General features: G+C 30.0%; 1 protein-coding gene and 1 long non-coding RNA gene across 5 annotated transcripts; both read right to left on the reverse strand.

The window, feature by feature from the left end:
• Positions 1-198: 198 nt before the first annotated feature.
• Positions 199-24283, reverse strand: LOC145961362 (pyrokinin-1 receptor). Of its 3 annotated transcripts, XM_083081485.1 has the most exons (8): positions 24006-24283; positions 14747-15697; positions 14169-14575; positions 4362-4573; positions 3582-4020; positions 2821-3054; positions 444-537; positions 199-345 (listed from the first exon to the last, which is right to left on the reverse strand). In XM_083081485.1, the coding sequence occupies exons 2-8, from the start codon at positions 15262-15264 to the stop codon at positions 297-299; spliced, it is 1953 nt and encodes a 650-aa protein (XP_082937611.1). In that variant the 5' UTR covers positions 15265-15697; positions 24006-24283; the 3' UTR covers positions 199-296. The 3 variants fall into 3 exon arrangements, with proteins under 3 accessions (XP_082937611.1, XP_082937619.1, XP_082937627.1); XM_083081493.1 differs by lacking the exons at positions 199-345; positions 444-537 and having other exon boundaries at positions 1872-3051; positions 24006-24282; XM_083081501.1 differs by lacking the exons at positions 199-345; positions 444-537 and having other exon boundaries at positions 2965-3054; positions 3538-4020.
• A 369-nt stretch (positions 24284-24652) lies between these two features.
• LOC145975742 (uncharacterized) lies at positions 24653-26596 on the reverse strand. Of its 2 annotated transcripts, none has more exons than XR_014440076.1 (4): positions 26480-26596; positions 25858-26227; positions 25506-25608; positions 24653-25042 (listed from the first exon to the last, which is right to left on the reverse strand). It is a non-coding gene; the product is annotated as an uncharacterized LOC145975742 (long non-coding RNA). The 2 variants fall into 2 exon arrangements; XR_014440073.1 differs by having other exon boundaries at positions 24653-25100.
• Positions 26597-27688: the final 1092 nt, after the last annotated feature.

The following is a 27688-nucleotide window of genomic DNA, read 5'->3' on the forward strand; positions in this document are numbered from 1 at the left end:
GAGACGATCTTCTTCCGTCGACGTACTTCCCGCCGACAAAATAAGGCTGATGGCAGAGAACGAGATGTTAGCGCTTACGTCTGTCGTAGTCATAGACGTAAAATAAGGCAGAGAAAAATATATATGCTACTTACGTATACGTTTTTCTCTGTCTTACTTTACGTCCATGACCACGACAGACGTAAACGCTAACATCTCGTTCTCTGCCATCAGCCTTATTTTGTCGGCGGGAAGTACGTCGACGGAAGAAGATCGTCTCCGCGCGCGTTGTCAAGATATTGTTTTCTGCCATCAGCCTAACGGGTAGCGAATACATCCGCAGGGACGGGACACGGGGGCGCACCACTATAAATAAAAGGCAAGGATTAGTGGATAATAATAAATAATAATAAATAATAATAAATAATAATAAATAATAATAATAATAAAATACAATACAATACCTTGTTTTGTTGCTTATCCAGAACTCTCTTTTTTTATCTGCGCATTCAGCTTCTTTTGTACAAAGTCTAGGGCTATGCCGTATTTGTTTATCATCTAAAATTAAAATATAAATTAATTCTAAATTTAATTTAATAAAGATTTATATATATATATATATTTTGCGAATGTCAGCAGTAAATTGCACGTATACTAAAAAATATTGACATCGAAAAGAAGTATTTAGGATGAGTTTTATTTAATAAATACGTTTATTTAAAGAAAAACGTTAGTATATTACAGCTGAATAGCTATAATATATTATACCAACGTCATCACGTTATAACTTTATATATCTTGCTTTATTTTTTTGACAACCATCTACCCCTTAGATCAATTTATAAAAAAATCTGTTGTACATTGCTATCTAAAGATATTTAAAAAAAATCGGATAGGTGTTGAAACAATCTATGATATCGAAAAAAAATTGTGAAAATCTAAAATATTTTTTTCAATGTAATTATTATTCAACATTCATCTCAATTTTTTCATGAATGTGACTTAATAGTATCTAAAACATATTTTTTTTTGATAATGATTCATCGAACCATTTATGAGAAAAAAAAATTAAAAATTTATTTAATCGATTTAACTATCGTCTACCCCTTTGATCGATTTATAGAAAATATATGTTGTAGATTAATGCTCAAAAATATTACAAAAGAAAAATGGTAGGTGTACCAAGCGCCTATGATGTTGAAAAAAAATTTTGAAAAATAAAATATTTTTTTTTCCAATGTTGTTATTCTCGAATTTGGACCCCAATTTTTTTTTAATGCGGCGCAATTGTTCCTAAATTACATATTTTTTTCAAAACGATTCATTGAACCGTTTAGGAGAAAAAAATTAATTTCGGAAAAAAAAAATTATTTTTTACTCTTAAGCACGTGTAGTTTCGAGGCTAATATTTTAGGGAATTGTAAGTTCCATCGATAGTAACTTACAGAAAAAATTTCAGCCCTTACCTGCGGGGGCAGATTGGCCGTGTTTACCCAGTTACGGCCCTTGTCATAATTGTAATGTGATATGGATAAAAATGAATACTGAAGTTTATTCGAAGTTACGACAAGTTAATGGCACCAATGAAAAATATTATAATTGCATTGTTTGTTTAAAAACATTTTTTTCAATTTTATTTTACCAGAAAAAGCCCGCAAAGAAATATTAAACTTAGCCTATACTTTATGACCCTATATATTTTTTTCCATGTAGTTTTGCATTTAATATTAATTATTTAATATTAATTTTGTTTTTCTATTCATAAATATTCACTAATAAAAAAAACTACTTGGAAAAAGGAAACTCAAAAATTAGTTTTGCAGATTTGATGCTTACTGATGATATGTAATTTTGAATTTTATACAAGTTGAGATATATTTTTTTATTTACATTGATAATGAAAAATAACAAAATAATAAAAATATATTAAAAAATAAATGACACAAGTTTTAATTCTATACAAATTTTTGATTGTAATTAACTTTAAATTCTCTTATACAATTAGAATTTTATTAGAATTCTTTTATACATAATTAGAATTATATTAGAAATTTATATCACGAAATATTAATATTAATCGACAATGGACACAAAGAAGCTATCTGCTGTATGACAAGTCATTTCACATGATTACATTAGAACTTTACATGTTATCAACAAAAACATCTTTATCATCACGTTTATTATACATGTTTACATTCTTAGGAACGTCGATAAATATCTGTAAATTATATCCGTATGAGACTAGCGTTATATTAACAGTTATACTACACAGAGAAATATAATGTTTGCAAATGTATGTAATTTAAATGTTAAGCAATAACCATCTTGTTTACGCCACAATTTCCGGCTATTTGTTTACTAAAATCACTGTCAATATTTATTTCTATCAATCACGGACAATGATTTTAATATATTTTCCCCAATTTTTCCCTTGTTATTAGTTTTATCATATTATGTTTGCATTTTTTCACATAATCAATATTCTCTTCTCTTCTTACAATAATAACTTTACGAAAATTGACTCTGTCAAGTTTGTGACATATTCCGCATCAATTCATTCTGATGATGCAATGTGTCTCGCGCATTATCCACCACTTTGATCCATAATTGTATCAAGATTTGCAAATAGACAAACTCTTTTAATTGCAAGTGACAGTATATATTCTGAATAGAGTTATATAGATGCTATAATGCACACTGTCAAGATCTTTATATTACCCAGACTCTATAAGCCTGCGGTACTTCATATGAAGATCGCGTTGATTTCGAGAAACGTCTACTTCGAGAGGCGACGTTTCTGGAACGAATGTCAGGTAACAAGGTCGAAGTTCAACTCGCCCATGTACCGCGCCAGTTCAGTCCCGGTAAATTCGGTCTCATCGAGATCTTGAAGACTAGAATTGCTGATCGTATTGGCGCTCTCGATGCTTGGATGACTCTGGAATCGCGGTGGCATCACTGCGATCGGCGTTTTCTCTGGTTTCGGCTTCGTCGGGCTGGTCGGAGAAGTTTTTCGGTGCTGTGCGAAGAATCCTTTCGTGCCGAGACCCAATCTCTCCGTAAGGATCCCTGCTGGAAATGTCAAACAGATAATATTTTTTCTGTAGCTTTCGGAACATATGAATAAGAATAGATAAGAGATAAATAATCGTAAAAAGAAACTATAGAGATAGAGAAGGAGAAAGAGAGAGAGACAGAGAGAAGCATTTATTTAAAAAATGCATATACTTTGTGTAATTAATATATTTTCAATTTTGAAATTTACTTTCGAATCTTATGCTATCTGCAAACACTTATCTCTTTGACTGTTTACGTAAAATAAATTTAATTCTATTTAAATTCTTCAAGTCATCAAATGATTCATGTTTCAATAAATTGAGATTAAAAACAGTTGGATCTTTATCATTTGTTTTTCGCGAGATATGTACATAATTATGCAAGTACATAATTATAGAATATAAATTGCACGGAGGTGTTTTCTCGAAAAAAATTAATTCGTTAAATAAAAAAGGGCCTGTCATTGATCTAAAGATCGCTGTTAAGGATAGGACCTACGGATTAATTGGCGTCGCGATAGCACGAGGGCAGACGAACGCTACCTAAAGTGACAGCTTTCGGCGACCTATGTATCCTCAGCAGACACTCGTTTGTGGCTATATTATTGTTGCCCTCGTTGTTGAGAGCTTGCTTACTCAACGACGTGGTCATGGTGAGTTGACTGGAATCGGAGCCTCTTGACATACTTCTGGCGTATTCCCGGCAGCTCGTAGTCTCTCTAATCGCGACAACAGGACGCACTTGTTGTTCACTCTGTGATTTCGCGAATCCATTCACCTCGCAGGAATTTACGTTATTCGTCAAAGCGATATGCATCAATTGCTGCTGCTCGTCACTGATGGATATCGAAGGCGAATGCTGGGCGTCGTTAAATCGATGCTTCATGGACCTCTGATACCGCGACAGACTGCTATAAGTCGGCTGTCGAAGGCTACTTCTGTGAGACGAGCACTTCCTGACGCAATTCTTGGATAGCATCGACTGTAAAAAAGATTACGATATTATACTTATTGAATTTAAAAACTTCTTGATCTTTGTAATTTTATTCTGTAATCATAATTGATGGATAAAAAAACATTTACATGTTCTAGTTAAGAACTTTGAAAATTATGTTAAAGAGAGAAAAAAGCTAAAAAATATTACGTACTTTGTATGTCTAAAAATACTCTGTGTATATATATTATACATGCTATATACTATATATATGATACATTATACATTATATAATATATTAAAATCACAAATATTAGATTTTAAAATTGCTCGTAAAGGGAGAAATTAAGTAACTAATTCCAGTTCTCCGAAGGAGCTGAAGAACTCACCTTGAAGGCTTCCCTGAACTTGTTAGACATAATATTGTAGAGGAGCGGGTTCACTGTGGTGGATAGATAATAAAATACTCCGGACACATACGTGAGCGTGGTATATACTATAATCAGGGCATCTTCAGGTTCGGTATTCTGTGCATATACGGCCAGTAATCTTTGTGCGTGAAATGGCGCCCAGCAGATGAAAAAGGCTACTACTACTGCGACTATAAGAACAAGAAGGATATTTCGTTAGCAGGAAGCAGACTCTAAAGTTTATTTGGTTCTTTAGTTTCTTTCACGTGCAAGATAAGATGTAAAATAAAATGAAACCTACATCTTTTGTACAGCAAGATTAGCATGTAATTTGATTAAATTACTTACGCGCCTCATAATTTGCAGGAAATAAGGAGCTAAATGTTCTTTGTAAAAGTACTCGAAAATTTAAACTTGCAAACTTTCATCGATAATTTCAATTGGAAAGAATTCATGTATAATAAATAATTTTGTAGCAAAGCTAATTAATTCCCGGGAAAATTGAGAGAAATAATAAAATTAGAGACACGTTAGAAATACTTTCAAAATTTTTAATTATTTTCTCTTAGACACATAATAATTTTTACATATAATTATATATTAATTTTGAAGCGCAAGATTTGTTGAAAAAAAATTTTATTTATTCTTCTTTTCTATTTAGCAGTCATAGATAAGACATATATATTCTTAGTATCAATTTGAAAATTAGATGTTATTTTGGAGTTAATAGAACAAGGAATTAGGCATTTGTGAAATGCGAACAATTCCGTTGTCTACAACTACACGAGCTTTATGGAACGTATTGAGAACAATGCCGATAACGAATAATATTGCTGAAGTTTGTCTACATTTGCCGGTTTAGATCACGTTCTGCGATTTCATTATTTCGTACAAAGAGAAAGAACTTTTATTACATCTATGCTCCGCTATGCGAAACGTCGAAGTTTCCGAAAGGTGAGATAATTAAAGTTCAGAGAGAGTATGTCAGATATCGAAAGAAAGAAACTGCACTCTTTCATTAAAGAGATTTTAGAATAGTTGGTGAAACTTGGGAAATGCTATTAGAATGTAAACCATGTGACAAAAAGACGGTTTGTACTTTTCACTAAGATCTATAGTTTTCTCACAATTTCTCAGATATTTCTCGACCTCTGCGATGTCCAGGTAGAACTTTCATTCTTTCATTATACTCGCGCGAACATCCTTTGGCTATATAATTTTTATCCCGCTTTTATGTCTCTCGTTTATGAAGTGTGATGAGGCTTCTAAAAGATAAATTTTCTGAAAAGACTATCCTGTTCAAATATTTCGAGGTTGAATCTTAGTAAATTGAAATTATAAAAATATATCATTATTTTTCATTATATTGAAATAATGTTTAAACATGTATATAATTAACGAATAATCTCTGCTTTTATAATTTACTTAATATACACTGAAAAAAAAATTCTGGGTAAATCTATGAGATGCATTTAGTAATGCATTTTTTGAAATATTTAGTTTTTATCATCAAGTTTGATAATAATAACAAAATATTTAGTAATAGTTATAAACATTTTCCAAAAATAGTTATAAATATTTTACGTTTAATTGAGTTCACTAAATATTAAAAATAATTAAATAATTTCGTCTTAATTACCTATACGTTTAGTTGAAACTATTTCACCACAGCGGTGGGTAACATTTATCAAGTTTGGATTATTATAACCAAGCCTTTTTTTCAGTGTAGAAGGAGTAGATATTCTTTAAACCTTTTGAAATTAAACATGCTTTTCACACTTACTAATCTTAATTAAAACTATTAAAAAAGTTTTTTAAATATTTTTTATCTATTCATAAATAACACTTATATAAAATAAATTGAAAATTTACGAGCCACATATTGTGTGAAGATAAATGCAATTAAATCTCCCACGCGTCCCATTTCCTCGATAGTAAATAGCATGCTGCAAGCAATTTCGACGGATTTTCTCAGTTGTTGTTTAACTCGTATACATTTCGAATAAATTCTTGGCACGATAGCCATAATGGTTGTCTTTCGTATTTGAGAGAAGACAAGAACGACATAATGCTCATTTGAACATTCTTGCGAAACTATGACCGCAACGCGCAAAACTCGGAAAACCTCGCTAAATGACTATGAGGATTCCAAGCACGGAATACTAGACTGGCAATAAAACTATTTGAAAATAAGCATGAAATTAAAATGAGTTTTATTGTGAAAATAATAGCTTTATATAAGTAATGCTATAATAATAACTGATGGACATAATTTGTAAAAATTAATTCACATCAAAGAGGTAGAGAGAGACGGCAAGAGAGAGGGAGAAATCTAAAAATATTATAAAATATTATCGTGACATTTTTCTTCGCAAATTATTTGCATAAAAAACAGATATAAATAAGCTGAAATTTAAATAGACTTATTAATATTTATTTATATATTAAATTTATATTTCTTTGATAATTAATATTTAATTATATTATTGAAATTTTATATTTAATTATGTTATTAATATTTATTTATTTAAATTACTTTCTTTTCTCTCTAAAATGTTAAATTTTACAAAATAATATGAGCAATTCATGCGCAACGTCAAAACTTTGACGTCATGAATATTTTAACATATGAATTTGAAATATATAAGAATTATGACATAAAAATAGTACACAAGAAAAGGCAGCTTTGCCTTTCATTCATACAGGCGGATATTAAAGGATATGAAGAATGTCAAAGTAGCGAATAACTTATGTATAAGGAGAAAAGAAGTTTTCAAATTGACTCACGCAAATTTTTGCGTAATAAAACTTGGAAAATTATGTACTAACAGTACAATAACTTTCGTACTTTTAAGACTTGATAGACATAAAAATAACTCAAATATAATTGCTTTAAGAATCGTAATCATCCATAAATATCGAACTTTCATAATTTATTTATATCACTAAGTAGTTTAAGAAAACTCGATATTTAAAGAGAAACACTGAATTTTTTTAAAAAGAACACGACTCCAATTACAAAAAAATTTTTGAAAAATTAATCGTAGAAGACACATTTGGTTAAACAAATAATTGAGATAGAGCTCATAGTTTATTAAATACATATCTTAAATAAGAAACAACAGATTTATACCCCTTTAATTTACACTTCAAAAGAATAAAAGTAAAACATTACGAACTCTTCACATTAAAGTATGGAAAATGTTTATACATAATATAATACATAATACATTTTCCTGCTGAAAAGCTTTGTACGATCTAAAAAAAAATATTCTACAATTTCCAGGAAACGATGTTTGCTAATAAATCTTTACAATTCGATATGTGGGATATTGCATCCGTGAATATGCAACTTTTGATAGATGAGCAATCAAAAGGTACTATAACATTGATTTAAAGTATTGTTTATCACAGTGTTTCGATGAAAAATATTCGATAGCGTGGAAGTATGTATATTTAAAAATATGTGTTTATTTCTTTTTTTATTGTGTAAAAGGGAAATCGATGTTATTGTTATGCATTTTATTTTATTGTTATTGTTATGCATTCGTTGGGTAAACAAGATACGCCCACATGCTCAACGATACGAACCGTACGATGGTCGACATTTTTATATCGATTATCTCTTTGGCTGAGGCACTCAGACATCGAGCGAGATCGGCAATCCCATGCGGATCATAAATTCGATGAACGGATCGTATTTTCAGAATAATTTTATATTTCCAGATTCAGCTGACGATTGATTTATACATCTGGATAATGTTATGCGAAATAAACATGTCAATGCGTTGTTTTTCATTAAACAACATTTAAATATTTTTGTTATTGTTATATATCATCAACGTTATACAAATGCGCAATTTAATAGCAGAATTATTATGGAAAAGCCATGTACAATTATTATAAGACATAAATATTCATTTAATTTTATTTGCTTAAGAAATGGTATTTTTTATTATTATTATCCTATATACATGCGCAAGATTTATTATTCTAGAAGTATATGCATTATGATTTCTACTGCAGAGTACCCATAAATATGTTATGAGAAATAAAATCCATATCTTCGACTCAATAAATTCACGAGCGTTCATTTCCTAGTTGAGCTAATAGCACATTGCCTATCAATAACTTATCATATATCCACCCGATGATATTAAAGCAAATAATTTTGTAGATATTTAATATTTTAATTTTTTATTACATTGTATTATAATATAACTCTCTCTTCCCTAAATTAATTATTTAAAAAAATTATGTATATATACTATAATATATATATATATATATATATATATATATATATATTTATAATATTTATAATGTATATACATATATTTAAAGTTCTAGTAATTTTTATATATTAATTTTATACATTATAATAAAAAAATGAGATAACTCTATATAAATATTATGTAAATGTACAATATTTTTTAAATATTATATATTTATATTTAGTATTTCACTTTTTTATATTCGTCTTATTTTTCGCGATTTATGAAGATATACGGATTCGATGTCTTTCATGCGTATGTTATTTTATTTAGTGGATTTTTGATAAGAGCCTTTATAAGATTTTTGATAAGAGCCTTTTTTATTTTATTACAATGATAATCTTAGCGCAATAAATTATTTTTTCTAACCTAATTAAATGTATCTTCACTTCTTTGTTTGCTAACAATGCGATTGAATGATCTTTGTCTTCGATTTGGCGTAAAAGGAAGGAAAATAGAGGGGCACGTGTGATAAATACACAAACTTTTCTGTTTTTTCAAGAAGCACGTATTAGCCCTCTGGATAGGGAGAGTAAATGGGGAAGTCTTAAATACACGACGGAGAAACACGATAATTTGCCGGAGATCTGATTTTTTCTTCTTTTTCACACTAATAGCCAAATAGATTGGTAAATCGATATGGCGCAAGAAGGGCGAATGGGACAGCAAATAAACGGTTATTATCTAACAGTTATTATCGATGGGACTTTGTGATATCTAAAAATCAAAAGTAAGAGAGACACGACGTCTTACTTAGTATTTTTAGTGCAGGACGTAATCTTCGACTACCATCTGGTAACTATAGTTTATACGACGCAGAATGTGCGTGAAATCTATTTGGAATTCTATGGCATATACTGTATTCTCTAATAGAATAGTATACTGTGAAATATAATTTTAGACCGATAGTGTGATTTTTTGCAATTTTAGTGCAATTTTTTCATAAATCTTATCAATCTTTAGATTATATTCAGTTGTTCAAAATATTTCTCTCTGCATATATTTCGATAAAAAAACTCGTTATCGAAAGATTTCTTTTTCTTTTTTTTCCATCCACTGATAGAATAAAGTATCATGATGTATAGATAATAACTAAATTTTTTAACTTTTGTTGTATTTTCTAGATATGCACCTTAATTAGTGAAATTTCTTGCGGCTGAATGACTTTGTCCTTTGTAGTATAAATAAGAAAAGTGGAGGATTTTATGTAAGAAGGATTCTTCTTCTGATAATTTTTGAAGAGATTCTTTCTTGGTGATCGCACGTGAAAAATGTACAGACAGCGTCTTTTCGATTATTTGTATAATGTTGTTCTGTAAAAAAAACTGCAATCAAGGAATGTAAGGAATTTGATCTGACAGCTACATATGCATTTATTCATTAGGTGTAATAATTATTTCTTTTTTACTGACACGGTATTTTATCATATTTATTATATTTATATATGTATAATACATAGACTTTTGGAATGATTTATATTTGACTTGAGACAGACATTTAAAAAATAAAAATACGATGAGAAGTCTTAAAATATTTTTGATGTTAATTCGCTGACGCGAATGATAATTTGTAGCCTAAAAGATTTATAAATTGCCACAATTATTCAATATCAATTTGGACATGATCAAGAAATATAGGAGCTTCGATACATTCGCATGATCAGGAATCATTGAGAGTCTTACGTAAGCAGATTGTGGTCGGAAAATAGACTAGAATCGCTCAGCTGCACATCGAAAGAGAAAGAAAGAGAGAAAGAGCAAAAATATACAATTCGCAGCCAAAATATCATAAATGTATCATAAATATACACTGTAAGTCATGTTTTGTTCTTGTTTCTATCTCAAAAATTATCATTTATGTATATTAAAAGTGTATGTAAATTAGCAATTATATAAAATGCAAAAATAATTTGCTCTTAATAAATACGATTTAATTCGAATTATTTTTTATAAATATAATATTTAAAATTGATGGCGATTATTCTGACTTTTTCCATGTTTATAAAGAGAATTTAACTTGTCAAAGTCTTGATCCCTATTTAATATATATATATATTATATATATATATATATATATATATATATATATAATATATATATATATATATATATATATATATATATATATATATATATATATAATATATATATTTCTCCCGTGTATTTACATCGCTTAAATTTGCTCCGTGAAATTTGACAACCTAGAGAGAGACCAAAGTTCAGAAGAAATTCAATAAAGAGACCAGTGAAGGACAGCCGACTTGTCGATGCGAACAAAATCAGAACTGCTGCGTGACGTCGTAAAAGATTAGAAGCGTGAAAAGCAGGAGAGCACGGGTCATTTATCTGCGGCTATTACCGCGCGCGAGCGGAATAATTCTCTCCTCTCAGGGTTTCGGATACAAGTTCTCGAATCCGAAATGTTACAGAAGCATAGAAGAGAAGAAGAGAGAGAGAGAGATGAGGATAACTCATAAGAGAAATGCTGATATCGGGGGAGTCGGAATCCCATATTTCCTTCATATTTCCTCATCTTATACTTGGGTTGCTATTAGATATCGATTTGACTTTTTTACGTGCGTCGCAGGAATGTTATAATATATTGATGACAAATGGTATTGATGACGCTGCGGTTTTTATAAGCATCATATATAATATTAGGCAAACATTGGTTGGCGAATTGTAAATCTCTTACATGTTTACCTCCAATTTTAAAGTTATGCTTACTTGAAATCAAGTGAGAAATACACGTTTTATTATCTGTTGAAAAATTTATTATCTGTTTGTTAATTTTTACGATTTTAATTTTTATCTTACATAAACAAAAAATTTGATTCTCCAATTTTACCTCAAATATTTTAAAAATGACATCAAACAATTCACTAAAACATCATACAAATCCTACGAGATATGATTATACGAATATAATTTTATAACGTCTTAATAACGTCTAAAAATACACCCGAAACTTCCGCAAATATTTTGTTTGACATCTCGACTAGGATTTGATCGATTTAATCCGATCAATAATGTTTCTGATAATTCTAAAAATATACGACTATAATGTAATCAACTCCGAAATCATTCGGGTGATTTGGCTTATTTTATCGAGATGTGGGAACGGCTGGCGATCCCGAAAATTTCGTTCTATCGTATCGATGGAAATAACATAGGTCTTGAAGGATTATCAATGGATCTTCTACTGAACGTGAGTTATTTGTTGATCTTATTCGTATCACGAATAAACCTTGATATAGTAAGAATGTTATGTCGCGCGCGGAAATATGTAATATTACATGCTCAAGCAATATAAATATTTTCTTTTTCGATCGATGATGATTTCGAAGAGATATAAGTCAATGACCATAAAGCATTCGTTGCAAAGCAGAAAATTATTTTTCTAAAACGAAAATTGGCGAATAAAATAAAATATTTTGTTAGCTTTTTAGAGGAAAATAGAAAATTTAGAAGATGAGTAAATTAGTAGATGAGAATAAAAAAATTGATGATTACTTTATTATGCAAAAAAGTATCTGTGACAAATCTTTTTTTCAAGAAAGTTTATTTCTTGTAATCAGTTCGTGCAAAGTCAAGGTATGATTATATAAAAAATTCGAGAATAGCAAAAATATTGAGATATTTTAAGAATAGAAGATAAAAATATTTGCATGTATATAATTATGTATAAGTTCATAGATTTCCTGAAATTTAAATTCTATAGTCGGATGTGGAATATATTTATAACCCGATGCGAAATATAAATATCACGTGAATGAAGACTCATCTCGTCATGTTGAACGATGTCAATATCGCGGTGGGAGAATTTTATACGAGATTATAAAATCTCTCAGGACGAATGGGGCATACGATTCAAAGGTCAGAATTTTTCGTTATTCTTTTATATATACGCAATACCCCTCTCTTGGCGATAGACTGATATCGCGGATTTCCGTTGTGAAAAAATTCGGAAAGCTAGACACGTCGATGCGTCAGATCGCGTATGATTGGGATCGATTCGGATAAACCGGTTTCTTCCTCTGCTTGGCAATTTCCAAGGCTAAATATTTCGAATACGACGGCTTATTATAAATATACTAGGATTTTGTAGAAGCAAAGGCGGTATTATTTTCGTATCAAATCTGGTTTCTAATTAATCGAAATAACGAATTATCAAATCTGTTATTTTTTTTTAATTGCATTTCTACGACGACATTCCTTCAAGGTATCGAGGCAGCCGGAATACCTGACCTTCAGAAAATTGCGCGTCTCTCGATTCTAAAGGGGCTTTTAGATGCCATCTAACATATACTTCGTCTCATAATAATATTTTACGAATCGTAGAATCTTATTATTTATGGCAATCTTAGGCATTTATGTTGAATGATTTTTATTATAATTTTTATTATATAAAAAATGATTTAAGTATCTATACAATTTACAGACTTTTCTCCATATTTTTTTAATTGTTTTATCTATACCTTGGGGAAAATAATTTTCTCACAGGGATTTATTGTATTCAATAAAATCTTCACATGCAATACAAATTTTACATCGTTCTTATCAATGTACTTGTGTTTTGTGATATTATTTATAGATTATTAAAATGCAGTAAAGTGTCTTCGATTACTTGAATAACTACGTTTTTAGACAAGACTTAAATAAAACATGGATTTGCATATTTTACGATATTGTTGCAGAAATATCTAGTGGAAATGGCTAATTAGAGTTTGTATTTGTATCGACAATTTTTTTAAATGTTTAAATTTTCGCGTTTGAATTTTCTAGGAGAGAACAACTAGTACAATACTTTTTTAATAATATACACCTGAAAATGTGCGAGCTAAACTAGAATATATTTAAGTAGAATACGTCTTGTGCGGTACATTTATATAATCATAAAAAAAAGCAGAACGATTAGATTGACATCGAAATGATTTAGAGCAAGCATTGAAGTTTAAGTCATGATAGTATACTACAGCAAATGATATATTTAATAAAAATCCTGTAAAAATATCGTTGCAGATATTGTAGCATAGAAAAATGCGAAGCGAATAAGTAGGTCAAATTATAACGACAGATTCATAGCAGTTTGACTTCTCCTCAGAAAACAAAGTTTTAATTATACATATGTGTCTTATATATATTATATTACAATCAAGTTTTTAAATTGAAATTTCATTAAAGTTCACTTAAAATTTATTAAAAAGTGTGATGTTCTACTTACAATTAGTTATATCAAGAAAAATCTGCTCTATAATTTGACCCATTTATCTTGGAGGACATTCTGCATATCGATTCAAAATATTCCTCGAAAGTCAGAATAATTTCGCGTGAATTCTTCCGATAATTGCGAGCTTTAATGGATCATCGTCAATTTTCCATCGAATTTGCGCGCAGACTTTGATATAAATCTTGAGTGGTCTCACGGGACGACGATGCATTATCGGAGAATCGAAATGAGTCGATATTCAAGCAATAATTTCTAAAGATCAAAGTGAAGACCTGCTACTTACTGAGCATGCGAATGACATTTCTCTGGGCGTTCGTCTTCCCTCTGCCGTTATCCTGATTTAATCCACCAGGTATGTGATGCCTCTTGCTGTCGGTGGCGGTTAGCAGACTCGAGCGTCGCAGCTTGATGGCGATCAGTATGTACAGCACGATGATGATCGTCATCGGTAATACGAAAAACAGAATGGTCGAGATTTCGAACGCGTGCTCGATCAGCGTCCAGCGCGTCGAGCACCTGGTGCTATCCGGGATAGTGCTGTTGTCGATGTAGTCGTAGATGATGCCAAATTGAATGGCCTGCGGCACGGCGAGACAAAGGGCCAATAGCCAGATTACCACTACAAATTTGATTGCTCGAGACAGCTTTGACATGGTATGAGAGATGAAGGGATGACAGATTGCCACATATCTGGGGAAAAAAAGAGGGAAGTAGGATATTATTTTATTATTCTCTGTAACATGAAAATTGTAAAGATTCAGGTAGAAAAAACATCGTATGCTATCGAAAAATCCATCAACATATATTTAACATCCTGTCAATTATCAGATTAGCAACATACTTAGATTCCTCTACATTTACCTTTCAACGGTGAAAGCTGTGATGGTGAGGACGGTGGCGTTGGCCGAGGTCTCCGCGGCGAAGCTCTGGATAATACAAAATGCCTCGCCAAAAACGTAGGGAAAGTGCGACCATATATAGTACATTTCCGGCGGGAGACCGGAAACAAGCAATAAGAGGTCGGACACAGCCAGGCTGAAGAGATAATAATTGGTAGCGGTATGCATGGACTTGTTGCGCGCGATCACCACGCACGTGGAGATGTTCCCGATCACGCCGGTGAAGAAGATTACAACATAGATCACCGTGATCGGTAGTACGATATATAGGGAGTCCCGGCGATCGGATGCGTTTCCTTCCTTCAGGAAGGCGGCGATCGCGCTCGAGTAATTTTCGTTTCGTGAGTTCGCGCCAACTGCGGCCTCATCGATCGTGGAACGTAGTCTTAAATGCGAATCATTGCTCTTCACGAGTCCCCAGGTGTCTTCTACAGTCTCTTTAAGGATTCTCGTGATATTTTCTCCGACCGCCGAAATCATTCTGTTTTTCTTTATTTTTATCGTTCTTTCGACGAGCGATCAGGTAATAAGACAATTGGCGAAAATACACGCCGACTTTGCGTTGTCGACGATTCAGATCTCATGATAAAGATCAGGCTATTAAAGCTTGAATATTTTTACGCTGCTGAATCTCCGCTTATATTTTCGCTGTTGAAACCTTATTAGCATATTAGGTCATCGTCATTGACATTGTCGCACGATTGTTGATTTATTTCGTAAAATGAAATGTCCTCCTGTTAATTCTCCGACATCCTCACATGTTCGTCGTTGAATTTCAACTTATGATCTCGATGTTATTGATAGATTTCGATATATTTTGTCCGACGCATCTTTCCAGTATTTTTCCACGAATCAAAATATTGATTTTTGGCGATCCTTTTTTGCTGCTTTTTATCTTTGTTCGCGTATGAATCTAAAATTACAATAAAGTTTATGTTTTTGATATTCGAAACACAAGTAGTTTATGGTTTTAAAAGAGCAAATATCGAGAATATAGGATAATAATCGCGCAAATAATTTGATCAAGTTCGGGATTACAGCGTTTTCCATCTCTCGACGTAATAATGGTATGTGTTAATGGTTTATAAATGGCACTACACACGTATAGTATTGTGGATAGCAGTTTTCATTATCTGTCCATTAAAACGACATTCCGCATTCTCTCCCGCTGCTTCGATTAATTTCGGTCAATTTACGCGAATTGAGAGACCGCCTGTAAATTCCCCAATCGGACTCGGAATCGTACAAAATGGTTCATCCTTACGGATTACCCTCCCCCCCCCACACATATATATGTATATATATTGTGAATTTTTATTAATATATTTAATGCATTTATATACTTCCTAAGTATACATTATTATTATTAATATTATTATTATTATTATTATTATTATTATTATTATTGTTATTATTATTATTATTATTATTATTATTATTATTATTATTATTATTATATAAATTCTAATTAATCTTTAGAATAATTTTTTTATTAATGCATTTAACACATTTTATTTCTTAACATTTAACATACATGCAAGCAGAAAAGGCATTTTTCTTGATTTTTGTAAAAAACTACTTTGCCGATAATTTTACTATACAAGAGTTTGACGTGATCGGTTATCCGTTAATCCGATTGTACGTTCAATTCAATGTAATCGTTGACAGGAATTTGTCCGTGACATATTGCTATTAATAGCTTCATTCACTATCCGCCGACGTAAATCTGATCCATATATTTTGAACAAATGATATATTTCATAATAAATCATCGGTAACTTGTAAAATTAATAGCGAATTATCAGTTTAATCTTTTGCAAACGACGTAGCAGTCTTCAAAAAATTATAATTGCGCAAGAGGGATAATTTTCAATTATATGTATGATATTTCTATTTGTTAACAAGTATCCACTTTTCGTCTTGTTACTGTCATGTTAATTGTTCTTTAAGATAAGTGCAGTTTTCTAATATATATGTTGATCTGACACATCGCTTTTCTCCGAGTTCCTTTTTCCTCTTTTCTATTCATACATCAAAATGTTACATTTCTCTAAATATAATAAATTATTACGCAAAAATGTTAAAAATATAATAATATTTTTCCGAATAAAATTGCAAGATATTTAGTGTAAATATGATCCAATATATATAAATAAATAATTTTTTAAATGTTATAACATGTATTATAATTCTTATATAAATATTTCTTTTTATTAAAAATTTTATTTTGATATTACAGACACATACACATAATATTTTCGTTTACTTGATTAAAAAAATACTTTTGGTACATACATGCTGAATTTCCAATAACAATATATAACATTTTTAATAACTAATCACTTTCTTTCTCTATGGGTCGAGTCACGATCTAACACAGAATATATTTTTCTTTCACAAATATATTTTTTTTATCAATGGATAGATTTAGTTTGTGTAGAATAGTGTACACACTTTCTAGTTTCCATTACCAGCCACGTGAACTACAACTGGCGATCGTTTCGGCAAACAAACTGGACACTATGGAATGCTTTCCAAAAACTACAAGCCGTACACCACCACTGCTTTACATTTGCTCTTGAACGCGGAGCACTTAAACACGTTCTGCATCGCTACGCTGGCGAACACTATTTTCATCCGCACGCACTAGCATACTCATCTTTGATTTTCTTGCCTGCATTCGATCATGTTGTCATCGGCATTGCCGATTTCATAAACGTTAGAAATAGACGAACTCTATTTCGATTCTGTGAGATTGTTCTCTGGACTGATTTCAATCTAGCATTATCTACTAATTGTCATTCGATCATGAAACACTAAACATTGCAATAACAAACCATAAACATTCCATCGAATAGCTGATTTTTCCGATTTATTTTTATTTTATTTCTTGAATCTTCAACGCTTTTTAAGGATTACCAGATGATTTATCAAAATGTAATGATTTTGAAGTGCATTACTATTTTGTTCTCTAATATATAGAGAAAAGAAGAAAATAAAGGGAGAAAATTGTCTGGTATTTATTTAAATTTCATATATTAAATTAAATTATTCTTACAACAAAAAAACCGGATATTTATTTTATAATATAATATAATGCTTATATGATTTTTATCTTCATACCCTCTAATTAAAGTGTAAAGAAAACATTTTAACTGACATTTATATAATTGAATCACATATACAATATAATAATATACATTCGACTTTTAAAATTTCATGATAAATGTAAATTAGAAGTCATTGATGCTTTAGCATTTCCAGTATTTAGTAGTATCTACACTACAGTATAAAATTGATTTTTGATAAGCAGAATTTTTAAAAAGTAAAAAAGTCTTATATATTAATTATCTTTGATAAATTATTATTTTTCTCGTTTATTAAATTACTGGTCTTACGAATATTATGTCTTCGAAAGTCATCAATTTTTTTCTTATATTTATTTCACTTATATCTCTTTATTTGCAAACTTTTGACAGCTTTGACACGAATCTTCGGAGAATGTCGACTTGTCAATCAGTTAGTAGATCACAGCCGCAACTTGTCAAACAAGATTTTGAAACACCTGGTTAACGCATTTCAATTTGCTCGTTTTTTACAGCTGTCATTATTTATTATTTTTTCACTTAAATTTTATTTATAAGACGGCGAAACTTTTAAAATAACAATGAAAAATAACGCAAGATAGTTATTTTATGAAGCATCTTATGATATTTTATGACTATAAGAATATTACAAAGGATGTGATATACATGCGCCATTTATTTTCTATTACATCATATATTATTTAATAAATTGCAATTTAAAACATCACAAGTTTAAGAAAAGAAATGTTTTCTCAAAGTATGAAAATTTGATTTTTAAACACACACAAATTCAGATTAAGATAAATTATATTTTTCAAATGAAAATTAATCTTTAGATGTTGTAGTCCATCATTGAAATTAATTTGAAATATAAGAAAATATAGAGAATATTGAGTTTAAATTTTTACTAAATATTGAATATTTTGAGACAGTGGCAAATTAATTATTGCACGTATTTAGCTATAGTTTTTTTTTGACATATTATTGTTAAGACACAAAATCGTTTTTCTTTAATTTTAATTTGTCTAATTACTCATTTATATTAAAATATAATTTAAGTGTGATCTTTCACTTTTAAAATAAATTATAAATTTAAAATAATTACAAATTATATATTACACACACATAGACATACACAAGAAGTTATATAATATAATCCTCTCAACAGGTATACGTTGACGTTGATGGAAGGGCTTAATACCTGGGAAGTTTATTTTGAAAGGAAAGCTAAGTACTCAAACAACTCGTGACAATGCTTTTATAACATTATCATGAATTGCAAATATTGCAACAAATATACAATTAATTACGTTAAGCTTATATTATACGTCGATTTTTAATGTGTTTGCAACTAATTTAACCGCGTCTTCGCATAATATTTCGATTTTATTTCAATAAGCGATTCAGTTTAAATCGATTAGATTATCCGATAAGGGTAGGCTGGAAGCGTTTTCGTTTAGTTTCGCCTCTTGTCTCATGCACCATATGACGTACCATCGCATCGTATCTTCATATATATGTAGATAACTGAACGCCACAATCTTTTTTTTCACTACTTTTAAAGACAGATACTCTGAGGCAAGAGTCGAGGCAAATCTCGATCTTATTTATTAATTTTAAGTTCTTCTTGATGCGTTGATTTTTAATGTGTCCGGAATTAGTCCGGAATTAGTCGCGTCTTCGTCTATTTCGATTTCGCTTCGAGTGATCGTTAAAGATGATCGTAAATCTCGCTGCATTTGGTTAAATTCTTCAGATTCAAATCATTAGAATCATTTATTTATGTTTACATGCGTATTACTTATTTGTGTTACTCGCACATTGTTATACACTCGATTTGATTTACGCTAACGTAAGTATAAGTATTTATCGCGTTTGTTTGTTCACTCATGATGCTTTTGAAACCGCCGCGGTTTGCGCAATACAGCTTTTTCGCGTGATTTTATCACCGAAAATATTTCCGCACAATTATGTTGAAGTTTTTTAGTGAATGAGCATTAGTTAATAAACAACAATCAGTAAATAAGTATTAATTATTAAACAACAATCTTCTTGTTGAAACAATGCACAATATAACATGTTGAGTGCACAGAGCTATTTGTTTGGAAAACAATAGGTGGTTTAAATTGAAGGTTCACACAACAAACGTTATTGATGGAATAATATTGTGTTGTTCTATTAACATATGGAACTCTCTATGTTGGAACAACGGACGGATATTGATTGAAGACTTAATCTTTCATTCGCGAAAGAGATTGACAGAAGTTCGAAATTATAACTTAATATTATCTGATTCGAGTTAAGAGGATTTTTCGATTTCGCATTACTACTTAATTTGGTTAATAAGATTAATTAAATTAAGCAATAATGCGAAATAATAATTAACTTGATTATTAAATAAGAAGGAAAAACGCGCGCGTGACGTCAATTAATAGTCGCGAAAAATAAAAGAAAATATTAAATCTATTTGTTCGAAACAAAGTATGAAAACCCAAGGACTGGAATAAGTCGATCGATCGATCGCTGCGGTTATGGTAATACTGCACGTTTACGGTATAATTAACGCAAGCGTTTACCAACGCATCGATAATGCTGGGTAACGCATGCTGGTGATTTCTCGCTCGACTGAGATCGAATGTGATGAGAGAGATGGAAATGTCGAAGGAAGCATCGTCGCGTTAAATTAGACAATCTTCATCATGAATCAGGCTGTTTATTCCATAATTTTAAAGTACGCGATTTGTAATTTCACAACTCCAAAATCTCTCTGTCATAAAAGCAAAAATATTTCAATTGATTGTGGACTTTTAGATAGTTTGTTATTATAATTGAATTATGAATATATATATATATATAAAATATTCAAATTAAACAATAGATTTATTTATTAATGCAAAGTTAATTTTTTAATTAATATACTTTTTAAAAGAAAACTATACATGTTAATTTTCTTGATTTTTAAATTTATAAATATTTTATAGTGAATGTGAATGCTGTAATAAATTTTAAATTGAATTGAAGGAATTTATTTATGTATCTTTAATTACAAATCATATTATGTATGATTTCGGGAGACTAAAAATAAAATAAATCCGTTTATATTTTCGGCACAACAAGATGATTTTAGTCTCTAATGCGGACAAACAAGCTCTCAAGAGGAATCAACTGAACTATTTTAATATGTTTACCGAAAAGAACAAAGCAATTTGATTAATTATGATAACTGAAACGATTGTGTGTCTCCAATAGCATTAAATTTATCTCGAGATTAAGTAATGAATCATAATCTCAAGCGTCATTAATCTTCTACTCAAGCATCTTTAATATTTTATAGAGTTAGCTTCTCATGAGATACTGATGATTTATAATGAAAATAAGAATGTCAATAACAATACACAGCAAATAATTCTTGTCTTACGCTTGCATCTAATTTGGTAGAAAATCAATATAATTGATAATAGTATATTTTAACATAAGCAATTACAAGCTCACGTTTTACGTCATTCGTGCCGCTAGAAATAATTACTAACAGATGATACGCTATAAAATGATGATAACTTCCATATAAGTATTATCTTTGTCGTGTGAAGATTAATATTTACACTTCCAAAGTTAAAAATCCCTCCATAATTATAATGAAAAAGAAACGTTAATTTATATAGAGCTCTTTTTTAAAATGATTATTTAATTATTCTATAAGAATGTTAAAGAGCAAAAACGAGCTTCATTACGATAAAATCTCATATTTCAATTTTACTATAGAAAATACTATCAGAAAATATTATAAAATATATATCAAGGGAAAAAGAAGATGTGAAGGGAAAAGCTCGCATCAATTTTTTTCGTTTTAGTTTTCTATTTTTCTATTCTTAAGAAAAAGAAAGAGTTAAAGGAAACTCTCGTCAACTTTCTCATTTTTCTTTATAAGATTGCAGTTTTGTGAGTTATGAAGGAATAGTTCGATTATGATTGTTCGCAATATTCGCGATTGCAACACACACACACAACGTTTCACAACATTACATCGATATCCCTAAATTTCATGATTACGAACCATGCATTAATAAATTGAAATCTCTCACGTGCGGAGATTGCAAGATACTTACTATTAATTTACTTTCTGTCTTCGATCTTGTTGATTCTATTTATATTATTTTTCTCTAAATATAGAAATGATGATTGCGTAGTTTGTGTGCGTAATGTTTCTGTTTAAATTTAGCACGAGAGAATCTGATGCTTGCTAATATTGCAGTACGAAGAAAGGAAATAATTTCAAATATAAATAGTTAATAAATATTGTAAAATAGCGGAGAAATATTTAATATATTTTATTTGATAAGTACTAATCGTTGCAGGTATAGATAGTTACTTTACCTGCACTATACATCAAATGATCTGGCAGAAACGACAATCTCGCGGGAAATGGAATTGAAGTCTTGACAGTACAGAAAGTAGATAAGCACATGTAGTTGAATAACAAAGTACAGAAAAGTAGATAAGCACACTTAGTTGAATAACAAAATCATCCGTCATGAAAGTGCAGCGTTTTCCTTGTTTATTTCTTTAGTAAAATGAAACAAAATAAAATCAGTTTTAAATCGAGTTTTAAAATTCCTCGTTTTAATCTTTCTACAACGTCAATGAATATGCTGTGTGTGTTTTTTCTTTTTTTCTCTAATACGCTGATAACATTTTGCATGCTCTTCGCTTTTCTTTATACGTATGAAATCTCGCGAGAATTGACGGTAAATCCACCGTGATTCTTTCACCTGTTGCGTGAAAAATCGTTTGTATGAGAAGAGTCTGCGTATCTACATATCGGGATGTATATTATCGATCGACAACGATCATCCTCGGATAATAATTTTCTGCAGAAGCGGCGCGTTTCAAATTTACATTTATGAGTCGTTTCCCATCATAAAATGTATTCGATTGCATGAATCATGACGGCAATCTGCTACAAAATTCGAAATGGATTCTCGCTCGTATTCAATCGCATGATGCATACAATGGTCATAAATTTTAATCCGGACTCGCACGATATTACCGTCACCTGTTGATTTTCAGAACATCGCAAAAGATTTTTAGTTTGTCATCATTAATCTCGATTTACCTTTATATATATCGCGATATATAATTTCTTTTGTCTTTTATACCATAACAATTTTAACTTTTCTTGAAGCTAATTTATTTTGTATATATTTTACGTAAAATTTTCAGACTAAATAAACATAATATAACGTATTGAAATTTATTATTGAAATTATTATTGAAATTTATTTGAAAATGTAGATTATATTTATGCCTCTTTTTTATACTTAATTATTTCTAAAAATGCACATTACTTAACAAAAGTATCCTTTTTTTCTTTTATTGAAATCTTACTAATTTTAAAAATTTTACGTCTGTTTATTTCTTTGTGCTAATATATTATTTAATAAATCAAAATTTAAAAAAAAGTGTTGATGCATTATAATCATACATTGTAAACATAATATGTCATTTAGTCTAAGAAAAATGATAATTTAAAACAGTTTTTTAAGATAAACGTGCTACTTTTTAAGATAAAATGCTCTTTGTCACGCTTTAAAGACAACTAAACATTTATATATATCTGACAAATAAAATGTAAAATTTTAAAATGTCAAAATACGCTATCTCGACGATGACAGCTGTACATGAAGTAAACACAAAACGAGAGAATCAGTCAGTATCGTAGGAAAGTGACAGCATTGAATTTGGATACTTTTTAGAGAATGGATTCACTAAATAAAAATAAATTAAGAACGAAGGCCAAGCGCGCCAATCTTGTGACAGTGCCAACGTCCCGACATCGTGAAATCATTCTTTCAAAAATATATAGTGTATTATTTTTTTGAGAGAACGACAATACGTGCCCGTGATACATGAGGATACGTGTAAACAATTTTTAGTTTTTACTTTTATTTCTACTTTCTGGAGGCAAAATTATCGTAAGCGTCTCACAAATTTATTATTCTGATGTAGTAATTTATCGTGTTCATACTTTATTTCGCATCACTTTATTTATATCCCTGGATTAATATCTTTCACACACATCCTTCTTGCGCACACTTATTTCATATATATTTTACGACTATATAGATGTTTCCTTACGATAATTTTCTCTTAAATCCGGCGAAAATCCAATTCGAGGGATCTGGGCTGATTGTAGCACGATGACACACGATCGTCGTACGCGCGATTTGCGTTGCATTTATTCTCTTTCACGAGATCACGAGTTCATATGTGCCTCGCATCATGCCACGGAAAAAGTCCAACACGATTTGCCGTGGAAATACCGAATCCTCCCTCGAAACTAGCGGGAACCAAAGACATCCATGGTGGGAGTTTTGCGCCAGCGCGAAGATCGCGACCATCTCCTCGTGTCACGGTGTGAAACTAATCTGATCTTTACAAGGATGGGAATATTATATTGAAGATATATAAGATGCGAATATAAATATAATGTTGGATTCTAACGTTGGATATTAACTTTATGCTTTAGCAAAAATGTGCAATAATTAACACTCTGCTAGATTAACATTTTAAAAATTAGGCAATTTAATTTTTTTTTAGTTTAAAATTTATTTATTCGTTAAACACTTCGAAAATGCAAGTATCAGCTGTAGAATGGAATTTGAATTATAAGTTATAAATTTTATAGAAAACACACACAATTGACTTTATACATTTTAATTTTAAATTTCATTACACTAAGGGAGAAAGAAATTTTGATAAAATAATTGAGAAAATCTGTGACATCGAAAGAGATCCTTTGTGTCTTATAATCGTAAACTTAGGATTGCATAAACACTTGTATAAATATCTGCTACGCTTGCGGGAACTAAAGTGATGCAGTAAAGAAGAATTTACGGCGAAAATAAAGTTAAGCTGCCTTCGCTGTCGCGTGAATCTCGTGGACATCTCGTTCTCTTGAAAATGCTTTATTGCACTACCTGCAACAGCACTTAATTGCCAATCCCGCTGTTCACACGATGGCGTAATTTTTCATTAGCGATTTTCCTTCGACTATTCAATTTTCTTGCGTTTTAACATTCAACTAGATGGCTTTTAAAGGACGACCTTTGATAGCGATTGACTTTTTCCTCCATTTATACGCATATCGTACCTTTCGCCTTATTGCTGGATTTCTATTCCGATGCAATGAAATGCATCATAGGAAGATCGATTAAAAAGAAACCATTATCTCTAGAAAATTAAAATCGACATTGCGTACATACTTATGTATTAAATATTCATAAAGCGAATGCTTTTGAAATCCGTATGCTTTATAATTTACTTTTTCTCATATGAAATTTATTACAAAAAGATGGTTATTCCCTATGTGGTATATATTTCAATATGATTAAAAACAAATAATTATCTTTAGAATTCCATTATTAGAGAAGAATTTACGGAAATTTACTTAGAATTCTAAGAATAATTGCCATAAATTAAACTTTATATAAAGATTCTTAAAGCTTTTAAAATTAAAGCTTAAGATTTTTTCTTCATCTTTATAATAGTAATTTTTACTTATCGAGAGAAAAAAGAAAAAAAAAGAGAGAGAGGAAATGCTAAGATAACAACTTTAATAATTGAAAAAGTAAATACCTCACGTATTTTTACATATATGCGATACAACGTATATAGATAATGAAGATCAAGATCTTGCTCGCTCGTTGGTGTTTTCATTCACGATTTCTTTTAAAGATGACTTTAAAAAAAAATCATTTCTTTTCTTTATCAATACTTTAAAATCAATTGTACAGAAAAAGAACGAGAACTGTAAATTGACTAAATAATTATTGATATATAATAATGATATAGAATTATTGATATATAATATTGATATAGATGTAAAGTAGATATAAAAAATTTCGTGCAAGTTTCAGAAGTAAAACAAGTTCGAGAAAAAGTACTTGTAAAAATCCAAGAAATGCGAGTTATGAGTATTCATACGCACTCGCTGTATTTGTGGCATATTTTGCCGATGCAAATTTTATTCGCTCATTTTGCGCTTGCACTGTCCAATTTTTCGGTTTCTTCCCTGTTATTATTTTTCTATTATTCTTTTCCTTTCTCTTTATGACACATCCACTCAGATTTCTTCTGCGATTCCATCTTTATGTATTTCCATAACTAGAGGTAACACTATCGTCCCAATCCGCAGAAGAAAGAACGGAACTAACTCTCCCTTTCTGCATACATTGAATAGAAACTGCTCACTTAGCTTGGAGGATCGACAAAACTTTTTATGGGAATAGAATTTTGCACTTTTCTCTCTCTTTTTTATATAGACACACACAGACAGATTGATCTTATTCGACAGTAGTCTAGAAAATAAATCATAAAATTCTTTCGCTTTTATTCACATTCCAATGAAACCGGTCAATTTGAAAACTCAGAGAAACAATCAGAAGAGTACAAAAATAGTATTTTATGTAAATTATATTAATAATTATTATATAAAGATCATATAAATTATTGGATTTTATCTTGTTATCACAGAAAATGATTATCAGAAAATTTGATTCCTTAATCGAAAAGAAATAGAAATAAAATAAGAAATACAAGAAATAGCACACCATGTGGTAGAAAATGAATTGTATATTTTTGGCGTTGAAAGATCGCTTCGCCTTTCTAGTTCTTGTTTCTGAACCTTGTTATCGAAGACATGAAAGAAACCATCGTAAAAATAAGATTCCAGAATGATCTTGTGACGTAGTGTGTGACGTTGCTGGGTGACGCGATTCATTCATTTTGTCAACGGCGAAATAACGAGTAACGAGGAACCTAAAGTGGCGCGATGTAGGCTGATATTCATAGTCCATTCTTATTTAAAGCTATCTCAAGTATAATCTTAAAATATTATAAATTAATTACAAAACAATTATTAGCATCTTAAAACTTTAAAAGGATCTTGAAATAAAAACGAACTATGAATAGTCTTGACAAATATTAGGCTCTTTACATTCAATGATATTTGTGATAGGGATATATATATATATATATATATATATATATATATATATTTATATTTATATATTTATATTTATATTTCTTTTCTTTTCTATCGACAGCTTGAATTTTTGTTATCACATTACCAATTATAATTTTCATAATCCTCGTCTTGCGTCAATGTAAAAATTAATGCAGAGCGGTACGAAATTAAAATTTATGAATAATTAATGCATATATAATAAGCAACGATTGGATTTATTGTATTTACAATTTCATGATCCATTCGATTTAATCTTTTTTATCAGAATACATATTTGGAACCAAATTGAATGTTCTGAATTAGAATCTACTAAAGTATAGAATCTATAATATAAAATAAATGTTAAAATAAAATCTAAAACATGAAATACTAAAGAAAGGGAGAAACAGAAAGATATTTAAAAAAACTTGTTAATATTACTTGGAAGGATTTAAATATTACTATTAAATATTACTATTATATTATTATTATATTACTATTAAATATTACTTTTTATATATGTTTTAACTGCATTTGTCATTAAGCAAAATAATTTATTGCTTAAAATTTCATTTTTAATGCACTTTGTTCGATTCGAATCGCGTTGAAAGTTATAAATTATCCACGCGCACAATAAAATAACATCGAAAAAAAGAATATTTGAAATATTCAATTTTAGTTATTTTTTCACTTTCAACGAATCGAAGAAAGAGTATAGAACTTCCATTTCGTATATTGAAGCCCGAATAAAATTATTAGTTTGCGAGAATGTTATCTGAAAAAAAAAAGAAAAAGAATTGAATTATTCACGCAC

Source organism: Camponotus vicinus, unplaced genomic scaffold (assembly GCF_025532165.1).
Source record: "Camponotus vicinus isolate PSW18456_S1 unplaced genomic scaffold, iyCamVici1.0 SCAF_1, whole genome shotgun sequence".
NCBI classification, from domain to species: domain Eukaryota; kingdom Metazoa; phylum Arthropoda; class Insecta; order Hymenoptera; family Formicidae; genus Camponotus; species Camponotus vicinus.

Coding starts and splice junctions, on each gene's coding strand:
- LOC145961362 (XM_083081485.1), bottom strand. CDS start 15,264: ATGATTTCGGCGGTCGGAGAAAATATCACGAGAATCCTTAAAGAGACT. Junction 4,021..4,361: donor AGTTCAGGGAAGCCTTCAAG/GTGAGTTCTTCA, acceptor TCTTTTTTACAG/TCGATGCTATCCAAGAATTG. Junction 538..2,820: donor TGAACTGGCGCGGTACATGG/GCGAGTTGAACT, acceptor TTTTAATTTTAG/ATGATAAACAAATACGGCAT.